The following is a 27828-nucleotide window of genomic DNA, read 5'->3' as shown; positions in this document are numbered from 1 at the left end:
TTAGCCAGGATGGTCTTGATCTCCTGACCTCGTGATCCGCCCATCTCGGCCTCCCAAAGTGCTGGGATTACAGGCTTGAGCCACCGCGCCCGGCCCGCATGTGGAAATTCTTGAAAAATGTTAAAACTAACACAAGAGGCACCCAAAACTTGTAACTGGAGAAGAGTGGAAAGTTTGTAGGCCCTGCTAGAGAGAGATGAAAGAATGCTTATAAAAGGGAGAGAGAGCAAAACCTGCCAACTGATATTTTTATTTTCTTAAAAAAAAAACAAATGAAAATTCTCAAAATATAAATATAAATCAAAATCTTCAAAATCTTGGCACCAGTTTAAAGACAGGTATCTATTGTACTTCTGAAAATCTCACAGAGCAACAAGGAAAAAAATATCAAATTGCATTTTCATTAAAATAAAAAAAACCGAGGCCATGCGTAGTGTCTCACTACCGTAACCCCAGCACTTTGGGAGGCTGAGGCAAATGGACGGCTTGAGCCCAGGAGTTCAAGACCAGCCTGAGCAACATGGCAAAACCGTGTCTCTACAAAAAATATAAAAAATTAGCTGGCATGGTGGTGGGTGCCTGTAGTCCTAGCTACTTGGGGGGCTGAGGCAGGAGGATTGCTTTAGCCTAAGAGGTCGAGGCTGCAGTGAGCTGAGATCAGGACACTGCACTCAAGTCTAGGTGACAGACTGAAACCCTGTCTCAAAAACCAACCAAACAAACAAATAAACATTAAAAAAATCAAAGGAAATCTATAAAATCCAGAACACATGTAAGTACTAAGAAAATAGCTCAGTTTTATTAGAGCTTGGATGCTGCAAACTCTTGAACCAGAAAAGTCCAACTCATTCAATCATGTGAAACAAAGAATCTCACAGTTTAAGACTCCTGTTAATTTAGAGAACTAAAAATAAAAGAGTATATATTAAAAGGGCTAATAAGAGTACCAAAACTCACAACTAGAGAATTTATAGTGATATTATGAACATAAAGGTAAAGCGAAAATTTTAAGAGCATACGAAGAGAAAAAGTAGATACACTATAAAAGAATAAATATTGAAGTGACATTGACCTTCTTCAGAGTGACCCTGGAGCAACAGGAAAATGGAATAATATTTTTAAGGAATTAGAGATTTTAATATATTAAAGGAAAATAACTTTGAAGTTAGACTTTTATAATGAATTTGCCATTCAGATATGAGGGCATATCGAAAACAGTCTTGAATATTAAAGTTCTCAGAAGGTTTGCTACACAAAAACCTACTCTGAAAACTCTCTTGGAAGAAGTACTCGAAAAGAGGAATAAATTGAACATAAGCCTATAATAGATATAAAAAGTAAGTTTGAAACAATTTCTTATTAGTTTGTTATTTTCTAAAAGAGAGAGAGCACAAGCATGAGTATGCAGAAGAGAAAATATTTCTATAACAACCAGAAATTATAATTCTACATAGCATTAACATAACGAGAGTGGAAGTGTGGGGAAGACCAAAGAGTGTACTAAAGTACTTATCTTGAAAGGGACAAATATAGATATGAAAACATTTTGATCATAGGGGAAAATAATGACGAATGTCAGTCTTTAGCTAAAAGAGGCATCAGCTAAAAGAGGCATGAATGTCAGTCTTCAGCTAAAAGAGAATAAACATAACAAACAAAGAAGAAAACTCGATCTACCCCATAGTGAGCAGGAAAAGAGAGAAAATACTGAAGCAAAAATAAATTCAATAATAACAGTAATGTATCTTAAGACAACAGGATATATTGTACAGAAAAAGTTAAAAATCAGTAAATACAGGACAGATAATCACAGATTTGATTATAAGAAAACAAAGGCCACCAATATATGTCCTATAAGACAGACAGTTCAAACAAAGATATAGAAAGTTTGAAAAACAAAAGGATGGAAAAAGAACTTCTAAAGATAAACCTTGCATCAAAAAGTTGGATAAAATTTTAATATCTGACTGAATATATATTAAAGCAAGAAATCACCAGTGGGCCAAAGAGGGATATAGGATGCTGGTAAAAGAGAATATAGGAATACATATACAACTTACAACTTTAAAGTATATACAACAACAATTGACAGATGTGCAAAAGAAATAGCTATCTCAGTGATTTAAAATCTTAATATACCTCCTGCAGAAACAGATGGATAAATAAAGAATTAGAGACATCAAAACTCTGAAAAATACAATTAATAGGCTATATATACTTGTTTATAACTTTATAGCCCATAGGCACAGAACATATTATTTTCTAGCATAAGCACTAAAAAAAGATCATTTATTAGATAATGTAGGAAACCCTGATACATGCAAAAGGCTAAATATATAAACTGCAGGATATAGAGGAGGAGGTAATACTTCCAAACTAATTCCACAAGGCCAGTGTTACCCTGATACCTAAACCAGACAAAGACACATCAAAAAAAGAAGACTATAGGCCAATATCCCAGATGGGCATTGACATGAAAATTCTCAATGAAATACTAGCAAACCAAATTCAACAACACATTTAAAAATCATTCATTACGACCAAGTCAGATTTATCCCAGGGATACAAAAATGGTTCAACACATTACAAATCAATCAATGGGATACATCATGTCAAAAGAATGAAGGACAAAAACCATGTAATGATTTCAATCGATGCTGAAAATGCACTTGATAAAATCCAACATCCTTCTGGATAAAAACTCTCAAATAACTGTGTATAGAAGGAACATACCTCAAAACAATAAAACCACACATGACAGACCCACAGCTAGTATCACACTAAATTGGGAAAAACAGAAAGCCTTTTCTCTGAGATCTGGCACACAACAAGTGTGCCCATTTTCAGCACTGTTATTCAACATAGCATTGGAAGTCCTAGCTGGAGCAAAGCAGACAAGAGAAAGAAATAAACAGCATCCAAACTGGAAAGGAAGAAATCAAATTATCATTGTTTGCAGATGATATGACCTTATATTTGGAAAAACCTAAAGATTCTACCAAAAAACAATTGGAACTGATAAAGTCAGTAAAGTTGCAGGATACAAAAGCTACACAAATAAATAAAAAATCAGTAGCATTTCTTTTCCTTTTTCTTTTTTTTTTTTTTTTTTTTTTTGAGATAGGGTCTCATTCTGTCTCCCAGGCTGGAGTGCAGTGGCGCAATCTCATCTCACTGCAACCTCTGACCCCGGGTTCAAGTGATTCTCCTGCCTCATCCTCCCCAGTAGCTGGGATTACAGGCATGTGCCACCATGCCCCACTAATTTTTTGTATTTTTAGTATAGATAAGGTTTCACCATGTTGACCAGGCTTGTCTCAAACTCCTGACCTCAAGTGATCCATTAGGCTCGGCCTCCCAAAGTGCTGGGATTACAGGCATGAGCCACTGCACCTGGCCAATCAGTAGCATTTTATATGCAAACAGAGAATAACCTGAAAAAGAAATAAAAGTAATCCCATTTATAGTAGCTACACATAAAATTAAATACCTAGGAATTAACTCAAGAAGTGAAACATCTCTATAACGAAAACTATAAAACAGTGAAATTGAAGAAGACAACAAAAAATGGAAAGATATTCCATGTTCATGGATTGCAAGAATCAATATTGTTAAAATGTTCATACTACCCAAAACAATCTACAGATTCAATGCAGTCCTATCAAAATACCAATGACATTCTTCACAGAAATAGAAAAAACAATTCTAAAATTTACATGGAATCACAAACAACCCAGAATAGCCAAAGCTATCCTGAACAAAAAGAACAAACTGGAGGAATCACATTACCTGACTTCAAATTATACCTCAGAGCTATAGCAGCCCAAATAGCATGGTCTTGGCAGAGAAAGAGACACACAGACCAATGGAAAAGACCAGAAAATAGACACAAAGACCAATATCCACATAGACCAATGGAACAAAACAGAAAAACCAGGAACAAATACACACACCTGTGGTGAACTCATTTTCAACAAAGGTGTCAGGAACGTACTTCAATAAATGGTGCTGGGAAAACTGGATATCCATATGCAGAAGAATGAAACTGGATCCCTAACCCTTGTCATATATAAAAATCAAATAAAAATGGATTAAAGTCTTAAATCTAAGACCTCAAATTATGAAACTATTAACAAGAAAACATTGGGGAAAATGTCTAGGACATTGGTCTGGGCAAAAATTTATTGAGTAATACCCCACAAGCACAGGCAACCAAAGCAAAAATGGGTAAATGGAAACACATCAAGTTAAAAAGCTTCTGCACAGCAAAGGATGCAATCAACAAAGTGAAGAGACAACCCACAGAATGGGAGAAAATATTTACAAACTACCGATCTGACATGGAATTGGTAACCAGAATATATAAGGAGCTCAAACAACTCTATAGGAGCAAATCTAATAATCCAATAAAAAGTGGATAAAAGATTTGAATAGACATTCCTCAAAAGAAGACAGAAGACTTAGAAATAGCAAATGGGTAATGAAAAGATGCTCAAAATTATTGATCATCAGAGAAATACAAATCAAACTACAATGAGATATCCTCTCACCCCAGTTAAGACGGCTTATATCCAAAAGAGAGGCAATAACAAATGCTGGTGAGGACGTGGAGAAAAGGGAACCCTCATACATTGTGGTTGGAAATGTAAATTAATACAACCACTACGGAGAACAGTTTGGAGGTTGGTCAAAAAAACTAAAAATAAGGCTACCATATTATCCAGCAATCCCACTGCTGGCTATATACCCCAAAGAAAGAAAATCAGATATCGAAGACATATCTGCATTCCATGTTTCTTGCAGTACTGTTCACAATAGCCAAGATTTGGGGGCAACCTAAGTGTTCATCAACAAATGACTGGATAAAGAAAATGTGGTACTTACACACAAAAACACTATTCACCCACACAAAACAATGAGATCCTGTCATTTGCAACAACATGGATGGAATTGGTCATTATGTTAAGTGAAATAAGCCAGGCACAGAAAGACAAACATTGCATGTTCTCACTTACCTGTGCAACTTAAAAATAAAAACAATTAAACTTATGGAGATACAGAGTAGAAGGATGGTTACCAGAGGCTGGGCAGGGTAGTGGGGAAGTGGGAGGAAAGTGGGGATGGTTAATGTGCACAAAAAAAAAAAAAATAGAATGAATAAGACCTAGTATTTGATATCACAACAGGATGAATATGAATATGAAAAATGACTATGAAATTCCTACATATCTGAACTTATGGTATATATAACTAAAGCAGCACTTAGAGGGAATTTGAAAATCTTACAAGCTTATATTAGTAAAAAGAAGAAGAAAACAAATGAATTAGACTTCTTACTAAAAAAGCTGGAAACAGAATAAAAACACAAAACCCAGAAGAATAAGGATATTTTAAAAGTTTAACACAGATACCAAAGAATTTGGAAACAGAAAAAAGATATATTAAATGAATAGAAAGAAGGCTAGTTTTTTGAGAAAAAATAATATATCAGATAAACTGTTAGATGATGTAATCAAGGAAGGAAACACAAATTAGGAAAATAAGAAATGATTGAGCAAATAATCTCAGAAACATGAAACTGAAAGAATCTTAAGATAGTGGTTTGTTCAACTCTATATTCATATTTTAAAACTTGAATGAAACGGGAGTATCTGTCTTATTTAACAAAATTGATACTAGAAGAGACATAAATTTTGAATTCATAAATTTTAGATTTAATTTTACAGATTAGAACCATGAAAGAGCTTTCCTCTCATAACTCCTGGTCCAGATGGTTTTCAAGGGAGTCTTTCAAACTTTCCTACATCACCTAATGAATGGTCTTTCTGTGTGTGTAAGTTTCTCATGTGTGCTCAGAAATAATATGAATTCTGTGCTTGTTGTGTATAAAGTTACGTACATGCCCTATTAGTTATATTTAAAGAACAAATAATTATGAAGTGGTTTGTTTTCTAAATAAATTTTAAAAATATTTTTTTGAAGACAGGTTGGGTTTCAGGGAAAGGAATCAACATGTTTAATGGCCTGAGACCTGATAAAATCCTGGAAAAGTTAGAGAACAGAAGCTCAAGGTAGAAAGAACAGGGAAGAAAGGAAGAGATGGAGGAAGGAAGAACAGGATATACTGAAAAGACAACCTGGTCCAGCAGATTGTGAAGGGCATTATATGCCAAAATACTTAATTTCAATTTTGTACTGCAGGCAACATTAATCCAACAGTTGCTTTGCTAACGTGATCAAATGTATATTTTAGGAAAACAACTCTGGTGGCCATATGGGAAAATATTGGAATGCAGGGTGTGGCAGGAAGCTATGTAAAAATATTAACAAGAGACATTGAGTTCTTACCTAAACTAAGGCAATGACTGTGAGGCTATAGACATAAAAGAAACAACAAAGGTCTTTATCATTATAATATGTAATTTTAATAATTACAAAATATTTACAATTTAAGTTTTTTCATAACGCTGATCTAATTTGATTCTCTAGGCACCCTTTCAAAGTGGGAAGAACAGAAACTATTATCCTTATTTCAAAAGATGAAAAAATTGAGAAACAAAATATATAATGATCATCCTTGCCTAAAGGTACACAGTTCATTCTTATTTCCATTAGGACATAATATACTGAAAGCTCTTTTTTTCCCCAAGGGGCACTATATATCTCCAAGTGTTTTTATCCCCTCAATTACCACATGAATACGTAATTTAGGAAGAACTGTAATATTTTTAATCCACATCTAGTTTCGTAATTGATATTCCACATCCAAATAAGCGGTGATGATTTTCAAAGGTCTTTTTACCTCCAAGGCAAGTTGATTTACTTTTAAAACTGTCACTTCTGGAAAAATATCTCCTATAATATTTTCAAAAAGTGGGACATCTTCAGGAGGACATTTTGGCAAACTAGCTTCTCTTATAGCCTCGATAACAATCAAGGTTTCATCTGCTTCAGAAAGATTGTCACTGGTATCACTTTAATGGCAGAAGAAAACAAACAGAGAGAACAAATTAGCGAGTCTGCTTTGCAGACATTAAAGACCACTAACATTCTTTTTTAGGGGTGGCTATTCCAACGTCCTTCCCTCCTCTCTCTCACTGGATAGCAGCCATATGGTTTGGGTGGAATTAATAAGATCCCCAGCTCCAGAAATAGGCTCTGACTGGTCTAGAACAATAAGAGCAACACCAATCCCCAGACACCGAATCAGGGAAAGTTACTGTATCAGTAAGGGTTTTTAGTTGCAAATAACAGAAATGAATTTAGGCTAATGTAAAATAAAAAAATAATACACTGATTTATTTAAAAATCTCTAGGAGGGCCAGAACTAGGCTTGCAAGCTATCCAGCTGAGAACAATGGCCAAAATCATCTACGGAACTGGTCTTATGAAAACATGTCTGTCATCATCAATGGATCCCGATAGCAGTGACTGTCATACCAATACATGACTGACGCTGGCACTAGAACTGTTCACTGCCTCTGCTATTTCTGGTAAATGGCTATAGCTACTGCCACTGCTGTCACCCTCAGCAGAATGGTCTCTGTGTGTATCCATTTCTTTTTTCACTAGCTTCAGGTTCAGATTCTAATGCAGCTGTGTCTGACTTGCCAAGGTTGTATGTCAAAGCCACAGTTACAAGAGAGTTTGGAAAATCAAGTATATGGCATAACAAACATTCACTAAAGTAACATAACCTCAGCTCTAGTCAATCAGTCTATCGCAGTCACTTGGACACAGTGACTCAAGGGTAGACAAGTGACGAGTCCACTCAGAGTAAAATTCAGGCCTTTAGTTCAGTAATATGGACAGCCCCAGTTATTATTAGAAGGTATCATGCCACCAAAAACGAAGCCAGCCTGAAAGCAAGCCAGTGTATGGAGGACTGCAGTATACTGAGAATATCTCAGACAAATTAAACTGAAACCTTAGTCAAAGTGATCATACCCTGCTCCATCTCTGGATTTTCTGATTGGATAAAAACAACAGTTCCCTCTACTATTTAAGCCAAATTGAGTTTTCTGTTAATCATAACAAAAGCTTACTAAGTTATACTACATATGTTACTCTATAATAACAATATTTCACATACTAAACACTTCAGCATATATTGTATAAACATGTAATCAGAAGAAAAATAACTATACATGCTATGATACCATATTAGAGATAGAAAGGAAGAGATAGAAACCGTTCCCTGCAAAGGTGTCCAAACGTTTATCATTTCTTTGTGAGAACATTCAAAATCTTCTTTTCAGGTTATTTTGAAATATATAATACTGTTAACTACATATAGTCACCTTACACTGCAATAGAACTGAAAACATTCCTCCTATCTGTAATTTTGTACTCATTGTATTCCTATAACCACTCCATTATTACAATGGGAGAGTTATACTGGGTTGGAATTGACTTTAGTCATTTACATTTCCCTGAGAATACCTCGTTGAGTCTTCTGAATGTATTTTGGCAAAGAGAGGGCAAGAGTACACTTGAAGTCAAAGGGAGGGGGCCACATCAGAATGGAAAAGGGTTCCAGACTTTATTGCTGGGGTCCTAGGGAATGACAATGGCCTTTTAATATTTGTTTTCAAGACAGATCTTGCTTTATCTTAAAGGAAAATGAAAAAAATCAGGGAAGACCAATATGTCTGGTAGTAGGGCAAGTGTTAAATATACATATGGAGAGAAAATAGCTTAAATAAAATATTATAATATTGTTACAATATGCTGTTACTGGACAAAGGTAGCACCTCATTAAAATATTACAAAAAAGAGTAATTTTGGAAATGGCATGTGAAATTACCAATGGGTCTATCTGTCATAGCTTAAGAATAAATAATGAAAGCTTTAGATTAATGTCAACATCTAACTAAAATTTAAGAATAAGATACCTAATGTAACTTTGTTGCACCCATTATGATTGTCTTCATGATACCACTTTTTTGGAATTAGTTGAGACCCACTTTGTGGCCCAACATTGTGGTAAGGACCATAAATCTTTTAAGTGGATACTTGAAGAGATGTTAATTCTCTAGATGTTGCCAAGAAAATCTTTCCTACCACAAGGGTCTTGGACTTAAGCTGTTGTATAATTAGTTTGTTTTCTAAACAAAAAGATTTGGAAAATTATTTTAAAGGAAAGAGGGAGAAAACTGCTTCTTTCCCTTAAAAGAAAAAAAATGCCCCCTACAAAGGCACATTCACTTTTTAATCCCCAGAATCTGAATATTATTTAATATGGCAAAAGAGGTGATAGAGAATTTTAAGAGGAGCTTATCCTAGAGTATCCAGATGTAAATAAAATCACACGTATCCTAACAAGAGACAAAGAGATGCAGGGACACACAGAGGAGTGGGTGATGTGACGATGTGTTTACCTTTGAGTCACTGTGTCCAAGTAACTGCCATACACTGATTGACTAGAGCTAAGGTTATGTAACTTTAGTGACTATTTAAAACGTTAGGTTTCCTGTAATTTGAAGGAACAATAACAGATTAGAGTGCTGTGGTCATAAGCCGGGAAATGCAGGCAACCACCAGAAGCTGGAAGAGGCAAGAAATGGAATCTGCCCAAGAGTCTCTGGAGAGAAAGCAGCCCTACCCACAACCTGGATGTCAGACTTCTGGCCGCAGGTCTTGTGAGGAAATACTTTTCTGTTATTTTAAGACACAACTTTGTCATAATTTTATAAGGCAGCCCAAGGATATTAATACACTGCTTTCTGTTTTAATTTAAATACCCTGAAAGTATATTTGAGAATTAACATTAAGTTCTTCCAACATGATCTAGAAAGAAAAAGTAGAAATAAAAGGGAGGGATGAATTACTATGCTAGGGAAATGAGACAAATTTGTAGTATTCTTGGGTGGCTAAGAAATATGGTCAGAGGCCTTAGGAAGAATAGGGTGGGACAGAAGGAAAGGAAGGGACAGGGAAGGGAAGAGGAAACAGGTAAGAACAATACTTATTATTTTGGTGTCAAGAAGGGTGAAGAAACTTTCAAAAAGTAAAATTGTCTAATATTATTTTTTTGGTTGTTCACTGTGCTTTACTCTGATAACAAAAAATTCATCAACCCTCTTAAAATATAGTCATCTTCATACAATCACATGGCTTCTGTGGTGCTTTAAAGGAATCAAAGAAATGGAGCTGTCACATTTAGGGCAGCACAGACTAGAGAGAAGGGAGCTGCTTTCAGTGGCAGGAGACAGTTTCCTGTATACTGGAAATGGAAACTCTAATTGAAGGGTGCCCATGAGAACTTTAGATTTCCTGTCATTTGAAGACAATCAAGTGCTTTGAATGGAGAGCAGTACTACTTTCACTGGAATACTTATGTAAAGAACTAGGTGACTATAGGACTATAAAATCCAGAGGACTTGAGGACATCAGGGAGCTATACTTGAGTTTCATATATGAGTGCTATTTATCTTTATTAAAAAATCATAAAACATTTAACAACAGACACCTATTTACATGCCATCAATATTATACAGGCCATTTTGCAGTATATGCCTCAGTTCTTTTATTTTTAAGAAATAAATTATTACAGCTTTATCCCCTATCCTTTGCTCTCTTTTTTTTATTGTATGTGTATGTATCTGTAAGCAATCCATATTATTATGTTTTAAAAGGGAAATAGTTAACATGTTGATATATCCTTTTGCAACATATTTATCTTTTTATTTCATTTTAAATAGGCAGTACAAGAATATAGCCCCAATCATACCAATATGAAAAGGTATATCTTGTCCCTTTCTACCCAGAAAGGAAAAAGCATGTCCGCTTCCCTATAGTTTCACCAAGGTTTTGCCCAACTTTGTATTTTTGCCCATCTGTTAAGGGAAAAACAGAATTTCAGTGTCATTTTAATTTGCATTCTTTCATTATGAGTGGGGTTGAGTGTACTTTCATATACTTAAGGCACTTTTATATTTCTTTTTCCAAGAACTATCTGTTGATGTCCTTTGCCCATTTTCCTATTGATTTTTTCCCCAAATGTTTAGAAAATCTTCATATATTAAGAGGATAAGCTATGTGTAATATGAGTTACAATTTTTTCACTAGTTTATCAATTGTCTTTTGACTTCAAAAAACGTACTTTTGACCATTTATAAATCTTTTCTGTTGTGGATTCTAGATTTAGAGTCTTAGTTTTAAAGATCTTCCATACTCCAAGAACAAAGGACATTTGTTTCTTCAAATACATTTAAATTTTTTACATTTAAATTATTTTATCCTTTTAGAGTTTATCCTAGTAAATGATGTGGACAATGGTTCCAACTTGATCTTTATCCTGATGGCTGTTTAGTTTTCCCAAAAGCATTCATTAAAAAGTCTATTCTTCCCCATGGATTTATGATATAATAAATGCCCAAAGCATAATAGTTCTATTTTTGGACCTTCTATACTGTTCCAATGGTTTGCTTTTCTACTCATGAGCCAGTACCACAGTGTTTTAATTATTGAAGCTTTGTTATATGTCTTAATACATAAAGGGATATCTCCCCTTCATTGCTCTTGCTTTTTAATATTTTTCTAGCTAGTCTCATTTTTCCATGTGAACTTTAGGACCAGCTTGCCTAAAAACAAGCAAATTAACAAACTAAATATCCTTTTAATATTTTACTGAGATTGCATTTCCATTTGTAAATTAATGTTTAGAGTATTTAAATCATTATGATGTTAAGTCCTTTAAGATGTTATGATTTTATTAATGTGGTATATTATTTCATTTAAATACATTTTCATTTTTTTCAATCCTGTTTTAAAGTTTTCCTCATTTGGGTTTTACACATTTGTCACATAGGTATATTCATATAGGCTTTACATTTCTCATTGAGTTATTGTTCTTCTAAATGAGGTCTTTTGTTCTAGTGTATCTTTTATTATGTAAAACACTTTTTTTTTTTTTTTTAAAGAATAGGCTCTCTATTGGGAAAAAGTACTCTGATTTTGTGCATTTTTTCTTACTCTTCCTTCATATTCTTAAATAATCTCTGCCTTACTTTACTATGACAGTCTAGGGGGCTCCTTGTTTTAACTTGGCATCATCACCTGTAATTCTACAAATTATTTTCCCAGCCATATATAACTGCCCTTTGACCTAACAATTCAAAATTCAACTGACCATTTAAACTCCCGTTTCTTCGTTCCAGCCATTATTAAAACTATCTTCAGAGATCTCAAGCCAAAATTATAATGATCCTATCAAACATTAAAATATTTGAATTATTAAAGTTTCTAAAGAAAAAATGTGAAAACAAATGCATACAGTATATAGGTAAATTACAGGTAATCTATGCTATGCAGGGAAACAGTGATATGAATCCAAAAAACCCTTGGTTATACTGCTAATGCTCTCATTTATCTCCCAGAGTGATGCTCCTAAAGTCTCACTCTTAAAGACTAACAAATATTAAAGGTGTTAAGAAATATCAGTATCTGAATTAAGTTTTCTTTGAACTAGAATGAGATAAATTGAAAGAAAATTAAAAGAGGAGGACTTTTGGAGAAAATGTGGTTAGCTGTCCAAACCATTTTGCATTAGCAACAAATACTCTGGCATATGCTAGAACAATAATTGTCAAAGTGTAGAACCTAGATCAGCAGCATCAGGAACAGTTTAGAACTTGTCTGAAATACAAATTCTTGAACCCCACACCAGATGTACAGAATTAGAAACTCAGGAGTAAGGCCCAGCATTTTGTGTTTTAACAAATCCTCCAAATGATTCTGGTATAGAATAAAGTTTGAGAATAATTGCTCTAGATATTAACTTCCTTGTATGGAAAAAAATAGTCCGTAATTTAAAAATAACAAATGCTCAATTACTCTTTCCGGATCTTGGAGGAAAGACTTAGAATCTTGAATGATTTTACAGTTTGCCTTATATGAAGCTCATACATGGACTTTACATGTTGATGGAAATTCTAGTTCCATTATTTTGATGTGTTGATAGGAATTCTAGCTCCCTTCTTTGGTATAGTCCCAGGTCATCCCTGGACCAATACCAGAAAAGTATTACTTAAAGTTATTTTTATATAATCACCTTTAAATATTTTGAGAAAAGTAGCTATTTACCTGTTGTGAGAGCTGTTTGCATGCTAATTCATAAAGTTTAGTTAACTTTTCAGAGAGTGACTTTGCAGATTTGAAACCAAATGAAAACAATATTATTTCAGCAATCATTTGATAATGGGGCACCATCATTGCCACTGGGCGAAACAGAGATTTTAAGTTATCTGGGAGCTCTACTCCACCTTTGTATCTGAAGAGGAAAAGAAAAACAAACAATAAAAACACCACTTTTCAATTTTTCAAGTAAGGAATCACATACTTTTCCCCAAAATAATCATATTGGTGTTCTATGTGACCTTTATCTGAAAATTAGTTTATAAGATAGTTTTTATTGTAACCTTTCATCTTACAGAGCTTCTTGGTTTATCATATTTTCTTCCTGTTCCTCCGCCCACAATTTACCTCATATTAGTTCCCTCTGATTCTCTGGACTATTACAGCATTCAATCAGATATTTACTGAATCTGCCCAACCTCCACTCCCTGCAACCACTATTGTCTTATTCCTCCTGCCACTCTCATCAGTTTTTCTGCCTGTGTCTTTGTGAAAAACTGCTGACCCTTTTTCCTTTCTCTCTGGGTATTCATGAAGTAAAAATATGTCTTCATCAGTAGCTTAATGAATGTGAGATTATCCTTATCCATATGAACAGGTGCAGAGTACAGCTGTTCATAAATGGTGTGGGGAATGGAAGTGTTCAGAGGATGATGGAGGCAGATGCATGGACAGATGCAAATGTCAAGCAACTCCATCTGTAGATAAGATTTAAGAAAATGATTTTTGTCTGTGTCTGTTCCCACTATATTCAATGATACTCACCTGGGATTCATGGTGATAAATACTGCACAAGACATATTGATACGAATTTCTTTTCCTTCCAGTACAAATCTAAAAGACATTATAGTATTCATCACTAGCACTGTTTTCTCTAGTCCAAAGTATGTTTTTTTTAATTAATTTATTATTATTATTCTACTTTAAGTTCTAGGGTACATGTGCATAACGTGCAGGTTTGTTACATATGTATACTTGTGCCATGTTGCTGTGCTGCACCCATCAACTCGTCAGCACCCATCAACTCGTCATTTTCATCAGGTATAACTCCCAATGCAATCCCTCCCGCCTTCCCCCTCCCCATGATAGGCCCCGGTGTGTGATGTTCCCCTTCCTGAGTCCAAGTGATCTGGTTGTTCAGTTCCCACCTATGAGTGAGAACATGCGGTGTTTGGTTTTCTGTTCTTGCGATAGTTTGCTGAGAATGATGGTTTCCAGCTGCATCCATGTCCCTACAAAGGACACAAACTCATCCTTTTTTATGGCTGCATAGTATTCCATGGTGTATATGTGCCACATTTTCTTAATCCAGTCTGTCACTGATGGACATTTGGGTTGATTCCAAGTCTTTGCTATTGTGAATAGTGCCGCAATAAACATACGTGTGCATGTGTCTTTATAGCAGCATGATTTATAATCCTTTGGGTATATCCCCAGTAATGGGATGGCTGGGTCATATGGTACATCTAGTTCTAGATCCTTGAGGAATCGCCATACTGTTTTCCATAATGGTTGAACTAGTTTACAATCCCACCAACAGTGTAAAAGTGTTCCTATTCCTCCACATCCTCTCCAGCACCTGTTGTTTCCTGACTTTTTAATGATCGCCATTCTAACTGGTGTGAGATGGTATCTCATTGTGGTTTTGATTTGCATTTCCCTGATGGCCAGTGATGATGAGCATTTTTTTATGTCTGTTGGCTGTATTAATGTCTTCTTTTGAGAAATGTCTGTTCATATCCTTTGCCCACTTTTTGATGGGATTGTTTGTTTTTTTCTTGTAAATTTGTTTGAGTTCTTTGTAGGTTCTGGATATTAGCCCTTTGTCAGGTGAGTAGATTGCAAAAATTTTCTCCCATTCTGTAGGTTGCATGTTCACTCTGATGGTAGTTTCTTTTGCTGTGCAGAGGCTCTTTAGTTTAATGAGATCCCATTTGTCAATTTTGACTTTTGCTGCCGTTGCTTTTGGTGTTTTAGACATGAAGTCTTTGCCCATGCCTATGTCCTGAATGCTACTACCTAGGTTTTCTTCTAGGATTTTTATGGTATTAGGTCTAACATTTAAGTCTCTAATCCATCTTGAATTAATTTTCGTGTAAGGAGTAAGGAAAGGATCCAGTTTCAGCTTTCTACTTATGGCTAGCCATTTTCCCAGCACCATTTATTAAATAGGGAATCCTTTCCCCATTTCTTGTTTTTGTCAGGTTTGTCAAAGATCAGATGGCTGTAGATGTGTGGTATTATTTCTGAGGACTCTGTTCTGTTCCATTGGTCTATATCTCTGTTTTGGTACCAGTACCATGCTGTTTTGGTTACTGTAGCTTTGTAGTATAGTTTGAAGTCAGGTAGCGTGATGCCTCCAGCTTTGTTCTTTTGACTTAGGATTGATTGTCTTGGAGATGCGGGCTCTTTTTTGGTTCCATATGAACTTTAAAGCAGTTTTTTCCAATTCTGTGAAGAAACTCGTTGGTAGCTTGATGGGGATGGCATTGAATCTATAAATTACCTTGGGCAGTATGGCCATTTTCACGATATTGATTCTTCCTATCCATGAGCATGGTATGTTCTTCCATTTGTTTGTGTCCTCTTTTATTTCACTGAGCAGTGGCTTATAGTTCTCCTTGAAGAGGTCCTTTACATCCCTTGTAAGTTGGATTCCTAGGTATTTTATTCTCTTTGAAGCAATTGTGAATGGAAGTTCATTTATGATTTGGCTCTCTGTTTGTCTGTTATTGGTGTAGACAAATGCTTGTGATTTTTGCACATTAATTTTGTATCCTGAGACTTTGCTGAAGTTGCTTATCAGCTTAAGGAGATTTTGGGCTGAGACGATGGGGTTTTCTAAATATACAATCATGTCATCTGCAAACAGGGACAATTTGACTTCTTCTTTTCCTAACTGAATACTCTTGATTTCTTTCTCTTGCCTGATTGCCCTAGCCAGAACTTCCAACACTATGTTGAATAGGAGTGGTGAGAGAGGGCATCCCTGTCTTGTGCCAGTTTTCAAAGGGAATTTTTCCAGTTTTTGCCCATTCAGTATGATATTGGCTGTGGGTTTGTCATAAATAGCTCTTACGATTTTGAGGTACATTCCAACAATACCGAATTTATTGAGAGTTTTTAGCATGAAGGGCTGTTGAATTTTGTCAAAAGCCTTTTCTGCATCTATTGAGATAACCATGTGGTTCTTGTCTTTGGTTCTGTTTATATGCTGGATTATGTTTATTGATTTGCATATGTTGAAGCAGCCTTGCATCCCAGGGATGAAGCCCACTTGATCATGGTGGATAAGCTTTTTCATGTGCTGCTGAATCCGGTTTGCCAGTATTTTATTGAGGATTTTTGCATCGATGTTCATCAGGGATATTGGTCTAAAATTCTCTTTTTTTGTTGTGTCTCTTCCAGGCTTTGGTATCAGGATGATGTTGGCCTCATAAAATGAGTTAGGGAGGATTCCCTCTTTTTCTATTGATTGGAATAGTTTCAGAAGGAATGGTACCAACTCCTCCTTGTACCTCTGGTAGAATTCGGCTGTGAATCAATCTGGTCCTGGACTTTTTTTGGTTGGTAGGCTATTAATTATTGCCTCAATTTCAGAGCCTGCTATTGGTTTATTCAGGGATTCAACTTCTTCCTGGTTTAGTCTTGGAAGAGTGTAAGTGTCCAGGAAATTATCCATTTCTTCTAGATTTTCTAGTTTATTTGCGTAGAGGTGTTTATAGTATTCTCTGATGGTAGTTTGTATTTCTGTGGGGTCGGTGGTGATATCCCCTTCATCATTTTTTATTGCGTCTATTTGATTCTTCTCTCTTTTCTTCTTTATTGGTCTTGCTAGCGGTCTGTCAATTTTGTTGATATTTTCAAAAAACCAACTCCTGGATTCATTGATTTTTTGGAGGGTTTTTTGTGTCTCTATCTCCTTCAGTTCTGCTCTGATCTTAGTTATTTCTTGCCTTCTGCTAGCTTTTGAATGTGTTTGCTCTTGCTTCTCTAGTTCTTTTAATTGTGATGTTAGAGTGTCAGTTTTAGATCTTTCCTGCTTTCTCTTGTGGGCATTTAGTGCTATAAATTTCCCTCTGCACACTGCTTTAAATGTGTCCCAGAGATTCTGGTATGTTGTACCTTTGTTCTCATTGGTTTCAAAGAACATCTTTATTTCTGCCTTCATTTCGTTATGTACCAAGTAGTCATTCAGGAGCAGGTTGTTCAGTTTCCATGTAGTTGAGCGGTTTTGATTGAGTTTCTTAGTCCTGAGTTCTAGTTTGATTGCACTGTGGTCTGAGAGACAGTTTGTTACCATTTCTGTTCTTGTATATTTGCTGAGGAGTGCTTTACTTCCAATTATGTGGTCAATTTTGGAATAAGTACGATGTGGTGCTGAGAAGAATGTATATTCTGTTGATTTGGGGTGGAGAGTTCTATAGATGTCTATTAGGTCTGCTTGCTGCAGAGATGAGTTCAATTCCTGGATATCCTTGTTAACTTTCTGTCTCGTTGATCTGTCTAATGTTGACAGTGGAGTGTTGAAGTCTCCCATTATTATTGTATGGGAGTCTAAGTCTCTTTGTAAGTCTCTAAGGACTTGCTTTATGAATCTGGGTGCTCCTGTATTGGGGGCATATATATTTAGGATAGTTAGCTCTTCCTGTTGAATTGATCCCTTTACCATTATGTAATGGCCTTCTTTGTCTCTTTTGATCTTTGATGGTTTAAAGTCTATTTTATCAGAGACTAGTATTGCAACCCCTGCTTTTTTTTGTTCTCCATTTGCTTGGTAAATCTTCCTCCATCCCTTTATTTTGAGCCTATGTATGTCTCTGCGTGTGAGATGGGTCTCCTGAATACAGCTGACTGATGGGTCTTGACTCTTTATCCAGTTTGCCAGTCTGTGTCTTTTAATTGGAGCATTTAGTCCATTTACATTTAAGGTTAATATTGTTATGTGTGAACTTGATCCTGCCATTATGATATTAACTGGTTATTTTGCTCGTTAGTTGATGCAGTTTCTTCCTAGCCTCGATGGTCTTTACATTTTGGCATGTTTTTGCAATGGCTGGTACCAGTTGTTCCTTTCCATGCTGAGTGCTTCCTTCAGGGTCTCTTGTAAGGCAGGCCTAGTGGTGACAAAATCTCTAAGCATTTGCTTATCTGTAAAGGATTTTATTTCTCCTTCACTTATGAAACTTACTTTGGCTGGATATGAAATTCTGGGTTTAAAATTCTTTTCTTTAAGAATGTTGAATATTGGCCTCCACTCTCTTCTGGCTTGTAGACTTTCTGCCAAGAGATCTGCTGTTAGTCTGATGGGCTTCCCTTTGTGGGTAACCCTACCTTTCTCTCTGGCTGCCCTTAACATTTTTTCCTTCATTTCAACTTTGGTGAATCTGGCAATTATGTGTCTTGGAGTTGCTCTTCTCGAGGAGTATCTTTGTGGCGTTCTCTGTATTTCCTGGATTTGAATGTTGGCCTGCCCTACTAGGTTGGGGAAGTTCTCCTGGATGATATCCTGAAGAGTGTTTTCCAACTTGGTTCCATTTTCCCCCTCACTTTCAGCCACCCCAATCAGACATAGATTTGGTCTTTTTACATAATCCCATACTTCTTGCAGGCTTTGTTCATTTCTTTTTCTTCTTTTTTCTTTTGGTTTCTCTTCTTGCTTCATTTCGTTCATTTGATCCTCAATCGCTGATACTCTTTCTTCCAGTTGATCGAGTCGGTTACTGAAGCTTGTGCATTTGTCACGTATTTCTCGTGTCATGGTTTTCATGTCTTTCATTTCGTTTATGACCTTCTCTGCATTAATTACTCTAGCCATCAATTCTTCCACTTTTTTTTCAAGATTTTTAGTTTCTTTGTGCTGGGTACGTAATTCCTCCTTTAGCTCTGAGAAGTTTGATGGACTGAGGCCTTCTTCTCTCATCTCGTCAAAGTCATTCTCCGTCCAGCTTTGATCTGTTACTGGCGATGAGCTGCGCCCCTTTGCCGGGGGAGATGTGCTCTTATTTTTTGAATTTCCAGCTTTTCTGCTCTGCTTTTTTCCCATCCCTGTGGTTTTATCTGCCTCTGGTCTTTGATGATGGTGACGTACTGATGGGGTTTTGGTGTAGGTGTCCTTCCTGTTTGATAGTTTTCCTTCTAACAGTCAGGACCCTCAGCTGTAGGTCTGTTGGAGATTGCTTGAGGTCCACTCCAGACCCTGTTTGCCTGGGTATCAGCAGCAGGGGCTGCAGAAGATAGAATATTGCTGAGCAGCGAGTGTACCTGTCTGATTCTTGCTTTGGAAGCTTCCTCTCAGGGGTGTACTCCACCCTGTGAGGTGTGGGGTGTCGGTCTGCCCCTAGTGGGGGATGTCTCCCAGTTAGGCTACTCAGGGGTCAGGGACCCACTTGAGCAGGCAGTCTGTCCCTTCTCAGATCTCAACCTCTGTGTTGGGAGATTCTTCAAAGCTGTCAGAGTCGTTTGTGTCTGCAGAGGTTTCTGCTGCTTTTGTTGTTGTTTAGTTGTGCCCTGTCCCCAGAGGTGGAGTCTACAGAGACAGGCAGGTTTCCTTGAGCTGCTGTGAGCTCCACCCAGTTTGAGCTTCCCAGGGGCTTTGTTTACCTACTTAAGCCTCAGCAATAGCAGGCGCCCCTCCCCCAGCCTCACTGCTGCCTTGCGGTTAGATCTCAGACTGCTGTGCTAGCAATGAGGGAGGCTCCGTGGGCATGGGACCCTCCCGGCCAGGTGTGGGATACAATCTCCTGGTGTGCCCGTTTGCTTAAAGCGCAGTATTGGGGTGGGAGTTACCCGATTTTCCAGGTGTTGTGTGTCTCAGTTCCCCTGGCTAGGAAAAGGGATTCCCTTCCCCCTTGCGCTTCCCAGGTGAGGCGATGCCTCGTCCTGCTTCAGCTCTCGCTGGTCGGGCTGCAGCAGCTGACCAGCACCGATTGTCCGGCACTCCCTAGTGAGATGAACCCAGTACCTCAGTTGAAAATGCAGAAATCACCGGTCTTCTGTGTCGCTCGCGCTGGGAGTTGGAGACTGGAGCTGTTCCTATTCGGCCATCTTGCTCCGTCCCCCCAAAGTATGTTAAAACTATAAGTGAGTTTGGAAACTTTATTAAGGCTGTGTTACATTTAAATGCAAACAGAGCACACTGGAAAAAACAATGGTGAGAGAAAAAAGAAGAAATAGGAGGCTCATGCTGAGCCAAAATTGTCACCCCTGCTGGGATTCAGATGTATTTGATCATGTCCAAAGATGTTTCTGGGACCTGAGGCTGGAAAATACCTAGCTGAATGAGTTGACTTACATAGTAAAAGGAACCTGGGGAGACTCTTGGGGAAGAAAAGAGCTCTGCCTGGAAGATATAGTAGAACACAGAATGGGGCACAGCACAGACATCCTGCTTCAGCATGGAACACAGCCTGTCTCCCAAGTGTCCCTAGCCTGTTTAAAAACTCTGGGACCACTATGAGATAGAATGCTTGGCATGAACATCAGTGTCCTACAATCAGCACCAGTGGTAGAGACAATAGGAGAAATCCTATAGTGATTTCTTGGACAGCTGATACCAAAGAGGGTGGTCAAAACAGGAAAAAAATTGGGACAAAACATAGGGGAACTCACTGGACATAAATGGGGAAAACTTTGCAGAGGCTGAGGTGTAGCAAAGAGTCTGTGAAATGTTACTGTGACTGCCCCCCCGCAACTGTATCCACAGGTTTATGAGTCCTGTAATACTAGCTTTAACAGTTTGAACAAAATCCATGAGAGAAAAGCCACAAGTTAGTATCCATTAGCTTGTATTAGAAATATTAGATTATAATACAATTTTATATGTTCATAAATCATATGAGTACTAAAATTACCTAAAGAGAAAAATTTTTTGCTTTTATTACTGAACATTAGCATTACTAACAAATACTGTTATTACAGAGCTTTTCAATAAAAGCACATTAATTCAGAGTAATAAGACAAGAGGGCTCTTCAGGTGTGTGGCCAGTATACCCACTTTGCTTTTTATCTCGCTGGGCATGGTGGCTCATGCCTGTAATTCCAGCACTTCGGGAGGCCGAAGTGGGTAGATCACACTGAGGTCAAGAGTTCGAGACCAGCCTGGCCAACATGGTAAAACCCCACCTCTACTAAAAATACAAAAATTAGCCAGGCATGGTGGTGCCACCTGTAATACCAGCATAAGAATTGTTTGAACCTGGGAGGCAGAGGTTGCAGTAAGCCGAGATCATGCCACTGGACTCCAGCTTGGGCAACAGAGTGAGACGTCTGCCTTAAAAAAAAAAAATGTATGTGGAAACAAATACAAATAACCATCAGCTAATATTAGGAATACCTCTAGGCACACAAACTAGAAAATCTGGAAGAAATGGATATGTTCCTAAACATACATACTCTCCCAAGGCTGAACCAGAAAGAAGTTGAAGCCCTGAACAGACCAATAATGAACTCCAAAATGTAATCAGTAATAAATAGCCTACCAACCAAAAAAAGCCTAGGACCGAACACATTCACAGCCAAATTCTATCAGATATACAAAGAAGAGCTGACTGGTACCATTCCTACTGAAAATATTCTAAAAAATCGAGGAGGAGGGACTCCTCTGTAACTCATTCTATGGGAACAGCATCACCCTAACACTAAAACCTGGCAAAGACACAACAACAACAAAAAACTTCAGGCCAATATCCTTCATGAACACCAATGAAAGAATCTTCAACAAAATACTGGCAAATCGAATCCAGCAGCATATCAAAAAGCTTATCCACCACTATTAACTAGGCTTTATGCCTGGGGTGCAAGGTTGGTTCAATATATGCAAATCAATAAATATATTCATTACATAAACAAAACTAAAGACAAAAAAACCACATGATAATCTCAATAGATGCAGAAAAGGCTTTTGATATAATCCAACATGCTTCATGTTAAAAACTCTCAATAAACTAGGTATTGAAGGAACATACCTCAAAATAATGAGTCATTTATGACAAACTCATAGCCAACATCAATAATGAGTCATTTATGACAAACTCACAGCCAACACCATACTGAATGGGCAAAAACTGGAAGCATTTCCCTTGAAAACTGACACAAGACAAGTATGCCCTCTCTCACCACTCCTATTCAACATAGTCTTGGAAGTCCTGGCCACAGCAATTGAGCAAGAGAAAGAAAGGGCATCCAAATAGGAAGACAGGAAGTCAAGCTATCCCTGTTTGCAGATGCCATGATCCTATATCTAGAAAAACCCATCATCATGGCCCAAAAGCTTCTTTCAGTGAAGTCTCAGGATACAAAATCAATGCACAAAAATCACTAGCATTCCTACACACCAACAACAGCCATGCCAAGAACCAAATCAGGAACACAATCCCATTCACTGTTGCCACAAAAACAATAAAATACGTAGGAATACAGCTAACCAGGGAGGTGAAATATCTCTTCCAAGGAAAACTACAAAACACTGATCAAATGGAAAATGGAAAAACATTCCATTCTTATGGACAAGAAGAATCAATATTGCTAAAATGACCATACTGTCCGGTGTAATTTATAGATTCAATGCTATTCCAATCAAACTACCAATGACATTTTAATTCATAGAATTAGAAAAAACTATTTTACAATTCATATGAAACCAAAATGAGTCTGAAAAGCCAAGGCAATCCTAACCAAAAAGAATAAGGCTGGAAGCATCACATTACCCAACTTCAAACTATATTACAAGGCTACAGTTACCAAAACAGCATGGTACTGGTACAAAAAACAGGCACATAGACCAATGGAACAGAGTTGAGAGCCCCAAAATAAGGCTGCACACATACAACCATCTGATCTTTGACAAACATGACAAAAGCAATGGAGAAAAGACTCCCTATTCAACAAATGATGCAGAAGATTGAAACTGGGCCCCTTCCTTTCACCATATACAAAAATCAACTCAAGATGGATTAAAGACTTAAATGTAAAACCCAAAACTATAAAAACCCTGGAAGACAACCTAGGCAGTACCATTTTGGACATAGGAACAGGCAAAGATTTCATGATGAACTCTTTCAATTGACAAAAGCAATTGCAACAAAAGCAAAGATTGACAAATGGGATCCAGTTAAACTAAGGAGCTTCTGCAAAGCAAAAGAAACTATCAACAGAGTAAACAGACAACCCATAGAATGGAAGAAAATTTTTGCAAACTATGCATCTGACAAAGGCCTAATATCTAGAATCTATAAGCAACTTTAACTAATTTACAAGCAAAAAACAAACAACTCTATTAAAAAGTGGGCAAAGGACATGAAGGGAGACTTTTCAAAAGAAGACATATATGCAGGCAACAAACATACGAAAAGAAAGCTCAGGCTGGGTGCAGTGGCTCACACCTGTAATCCCAGCACTTTGGGAGGCCAAGGAGGGTGGATCACAAGGTCAGGAGTTTGAGACCAGCCTGACCAACGTGGTGAAACCCCATCTCTACTAAAAATACAAAAATTAGCCAGGCATGGTGGCGCATGCCTATAATCCCAGCTACTCAGGAGGCTGAGGCAGGAGAATTGCTTGAACCCGGGAGGCAGATGCTGCAGTGAGTTGAGATTGTGCCATTGCACTCCAGCCTGGGCAACAGAGTGAGACTCCGTCAAAAAAAAAAAAAAAAAAAAAAAAAGCTCAATGTCACTGATCATTAGAGAAAAGCAAACCAAAACCAAAATGAGACAACATCTCACACGAGTCAGAATGGCTATCACTAAAATGTCAAAAAATAACAGGTGCTCGCAAGGTTGTGGAGAAAAAGGAACACTTATACACTGTTGGTGAGAGTATAAATTAGTTCAATTATTGTGAGAGACAGTGGCGCGATTCCTCAAAGACCTAAAAACAGAACTACCATTTGACCCAGCAATCCCATTACTGGCTATATACCCAAAGGAATACAAATTGTTCCATCATAATGACACATGCCCGAGTATGTTCATTGCAGCATTATTCACAATAGCAAAGACATGGATTCAACACAAATGCCCATCCATGGTAGACTGGATAAAGAAAATGTGGTATATATATACCATGGAATACTATGCAGCCATAAAAAAGAATGAGATCATGTCCTTTGCAGGAACATGGATGGAACTGGAGGCCATTATCAAAAGCAAATTAATGCAGGAGGAGAAAACCAAATACCTCATGTTCTCACTTGTATGTGGGAGCTAAGTGATGAGAACACATGGACTTACAGTGAGCAACAACTGATACTGGGGCCACTGGAGGGTGGAAGGTAGGAGGAGGGAGACAATCAGAAAACTTTACTAGTGGGTACTAGTTCATACCTGGGTGATGAAATAATCTGTATAACAAATCCCCATGATACCAGTTTACCTATATAACAAATCTGCACATGTGGCCCTGAACTTAAAATAAAGGTTTAAAAAATGTGGAAATTAAAAAAAGCAGCATTTGTTTGGGTTCTTCAAATGCAATATTCTAAGATAAAAAGATAATATGAGAATTTAAGCTGAAAAAATAATTAAAATATAGTTGCATCAGTGTCCTGGTAGCTCAGTAGACTGTTCCAAAGCTTGGGCAAGAATTTGGATACCTCTACGTTGGCCTGAAAATTAGAGTTATAAATATATTCACATTATTTGCCAAGTAATGGAAACATTCAAGATAACTGCCATTCCCTTTGATGTGTGCTTTAAAACACACACACACACACACACACCCCTGAAAGACCTAAACACTTATTGGGGAAAAATATTTAACAATAATTAACTAAACAGTAAGTGTGCATCAGATTTCAATTCAAAAGGCATAAACACATTCAACAAGTACCTGGCAGAATAGTTGTCTTTTGCAGCCTTAATTGTTAGGATCTGTGAAGCAATGACAGAGAGAACTTCCAAATCAATTAGATTGAATTCATCGAAACAACTCCAAGCTCCTGACTGAACTAGTCCAAAGAAGAATTTTCTCACTATCTTTAAAAAAAAAAAAAAAGATTGATTAGTAAAATTATTATAATGGTGAGAAAATTTACTGAGATGTTAATTTGTACATGTTCTCCCCATGCTATCCAAACCAAGTAAAGGCCTTTTGCGTTTGCCCCTTCTAGGCATTTTTATAGGGTTGAAAGCAGCAGCTGCTTAGATGCTAGACAAGTCAACTACTCTGCTTTTCCCTTCTAAAAGCCCAAACACTCAGCAGAGCAAACTCTGATGCTCACAGGGACCGTGAAGACAGGGCCACAGCTTCTTACGGATTGTACAGAGATGCACCAGACCCCTCCCCTGGACAGCCATTTCCCTCACAGAGCTGCACCCTGGGGCAGAGTCTTCAGAACAACTTTCTGGCAGATGGGTGTAAAGTGTGTGAATCTGGGGCTGCCTTTTCTGGATCAGGCAAAGATGCTTTATGGCTTAGTGGCAGGCAGCTGGTGGGCAATGCAAAACACTGAACCACAGGCCCAGATAAGGCAAGACTGCAGGGGGCCCAGCTAAAGCACGCAGCTGCTGCTGGGCTTCTGCCACTTGCCAGAGTGCAGGCCCAGGCTGACCAGGTGCACCCAGTGCTCTGTGAGAGGCTGAAAGTCTGGGATTGAAATCTACTGGTTTGTAAATGTTAGCAACTAAAACAAAGCAACAAAACACACAAAAATATTGACAGGTCTAACTTCTGTGGGCTGAATGCAAGTTGAGGGATGCCTGAACTCTAATGCTAGGTATGGCAAAGAGGAAAGGAAGTGGGAATGGGAACGAGTAAGAGAGAGCCTCATACCGAGAAGGATATAGAAGATGGTTCCTTCCACTGAGCAGCAGGAATCAGATCTTGTCTTAATTTAAAATTTTGGTATTTTGTTCATGGGACGTTTGGGGGCATTAATTCTGACTTTTAAAATATTGCATTAAATATTATTTATCTTAATTAGCAGGCTTTTTGGCCTCACTCATGTGGAGCCCTCATAGGCCCCACTGCTAGTTTCCAGGAAGGAGGCAAGAGTCTATTTGGTAAGTATCTTAAAAATAATAATTGATCAGCTTATTTATGTTGATATTTTTCATGTACTAAATGAGCACAAATTGGAAATGCAGGATCTCAGAGGTAACGTGCTTCGAACACAAATAAAATGACAGCAAAAAAATGTATAATGTTTGAACTTAACATGCAAAACAAATTGCAGTATTTTGAAACTTTGAGTAGATTTGTAAGAGACATATTTCAGAATGTTATGAGATATGTCAGATAATGTGCAAACAAAACAAGACTGACAGGAACTTGTAATCATCATCTATATAAACTCTCAAATATTTGTGTTAATCATAATCTTGTCTTAATTACCTTTTCAGTAAATAAATGTATGGGGTTAGGACTTAAAATAAATGTATGTTAATAAAGCAGTACTCTTAGTTGTTTTATATATTCATGTTCCATGTAAGATTTTTTTATTGAAAAGAATCCAACTGTTGAAAAGTTTGAAAAGCACTGTCTTAAGGAGTAGTTCACCTGAATAAAAGCAACGTATATAATGTTTTAAATTTCTATTATATTCTAGGTTTCTAGTCCATTAGTTTAAAGGAAATAATAGCATTTAAAGTTCTGTTAATACTTGATGTTTGTCTCAGATAAATATTTTTTCTTGTTCTTTTATTCTTCAATGAATTGTTTTACGTTTTATGTGTACAATATTTCTTCCTGACACATGTTTAAGCTTTACCTTATAATCCAGATCCTCAAAACAGTTGAAGACCACACAATGTTTGCCTAAGGACTGGGAAACAAAAATATTTTAATATCTTTCTTGAATTATGACACAAAATACTAATGTTAAAACTGCGAGAGTAATAAAATGTCTATGTTTTTGAGAAAACTTTTGCAAGATGGAGATGAATTAAAAATCAAATTTAGAGATTCACGAAACTCAATATAGTAGTATAAATGTACATATACTGTTACAGTTCAGTTGATTAGTTTATAGAGCATTAAGGTCACGTTTTTACATAAATCTATGAATAAAAAACTATGAAAAAATTCTAGGTTACAAACTATATCCTTTGCTTTCATCAGTAACTACTACTGCTTTTATCTCTCTGTCTGTCTGTCTCTCTCTCTCTCTCTCTTTCTGTCTCTGTCCCTCTCAGTCTCACTTTCTGTCTCTCTCTCTCTCTCTCTCTCTCACACACACACACACACACAACAATATTAATCATTCACAAGTAGTTTTCCAGCTAAATAAAAAGCATATGTTGGCTTATTGAGATTCTAAGCTGCAGCACACAACAGGCATTCAAAACGTCATTGATGAATTAATTATATGTGAATTAATGAATGTGCTTGTTAATGCAATGAACATCTTAATAGCAGGAATGGTGTAAATTTAAGATACCATCAAAATTTGTGTGACAGAAAAAGAAAAAAAGAAGTTTTTATTCTGGATAGAGAAACCACTTACTTTTGCCAGATCTTTGACAGTCTCAGTTTTTCCTGTACCAGCTGGACCAGCAGGACAGCCTCCTAGATTCAAGTGTAGTGCTTCCATGAGAGTTAGCCAGCATCGGTCTGTGAGAGGTGTAATAACCAATCTTGAGGTACAGCCCAAGTACTCATAGCCATAAGTAAAGCTGGCATTTCCTTGAGATACATAGCACAATTTTTGTTTTTCATTCCATTTATATTGCAAATGTCTGAAAACAAAATTTT

At 37.0% G+C, this 27828-nt stretch overlaps 1 protein-coding gene across 13 annotated transcripts in view; it reads right to left on the bottom strand.

Annotated features, from left to right (window-relative positions):
* The window catches only part of LOC105478882 (dynein axonemal heavy chain 14), a 524402-nt gene that overhangs the window by 280981 nt on the left and 215593 nt on the right, over window positions 1-27828 (bottom strand). For 12 of the 13 annotated variants that reach the window (XR_011614730.1, XR_011614739.1, XR_011614743.1 and 9 more), the window contains 7 exons: window positions 27581-27812; window positions 26846-26899; window positions 24967-25112; window positions 13903-13971; window positions 13087-13273; window positions 12134-12210; window positions 6803-6974 (listed from right to left, as the gene is read on the bottom strand). Coding sequence is in view for 10 of the 13 variants with exons in the window: in XM_071081203.1 (XP_070937304.1) it covers window positions 6803-6974; window positions 12134-12210; window positions 13087-13273; window positions 13903-13971; window positions 24967-25112; window positions 26846-26899; window positions 27581-27812 (937 nt within the window). In the remaining 3 variants the exon portion in view is untranslated. Of the gene's footprint in view, window positions 1-6802; window positions 6975-12133; window positions 12211-13086; window positions 13274-13902; window positions 13972-19946; window positions 20081-24966; window positions 25113-26845; window positions 26900-27580; window positions 27813-27828 lie in introns of those variants that run through there. The other variant, XM_071081255.1, reaches the window with a different exon arrangement.

The sequence above is a fragment of the Macaca nemestrina genome, chromosome 1 (assembly GCF_043159975.1).
Source record: "Macaca nemestrina isolate mMacNem1 chromosome 1, mMacNem.hap1, whole genome shotgun sequence".
In the NCBI taxonomy this organism is placed as follows: domain Eukaryota; kingdom Metazoa; phylum Chordata; class Mammalia; order Primates; family Cercopithecidae; genus Macaca; species Macaca nemestrina.
This window is presented reverse-complemented; position numbering and strand designations above follow the sequence as displayed.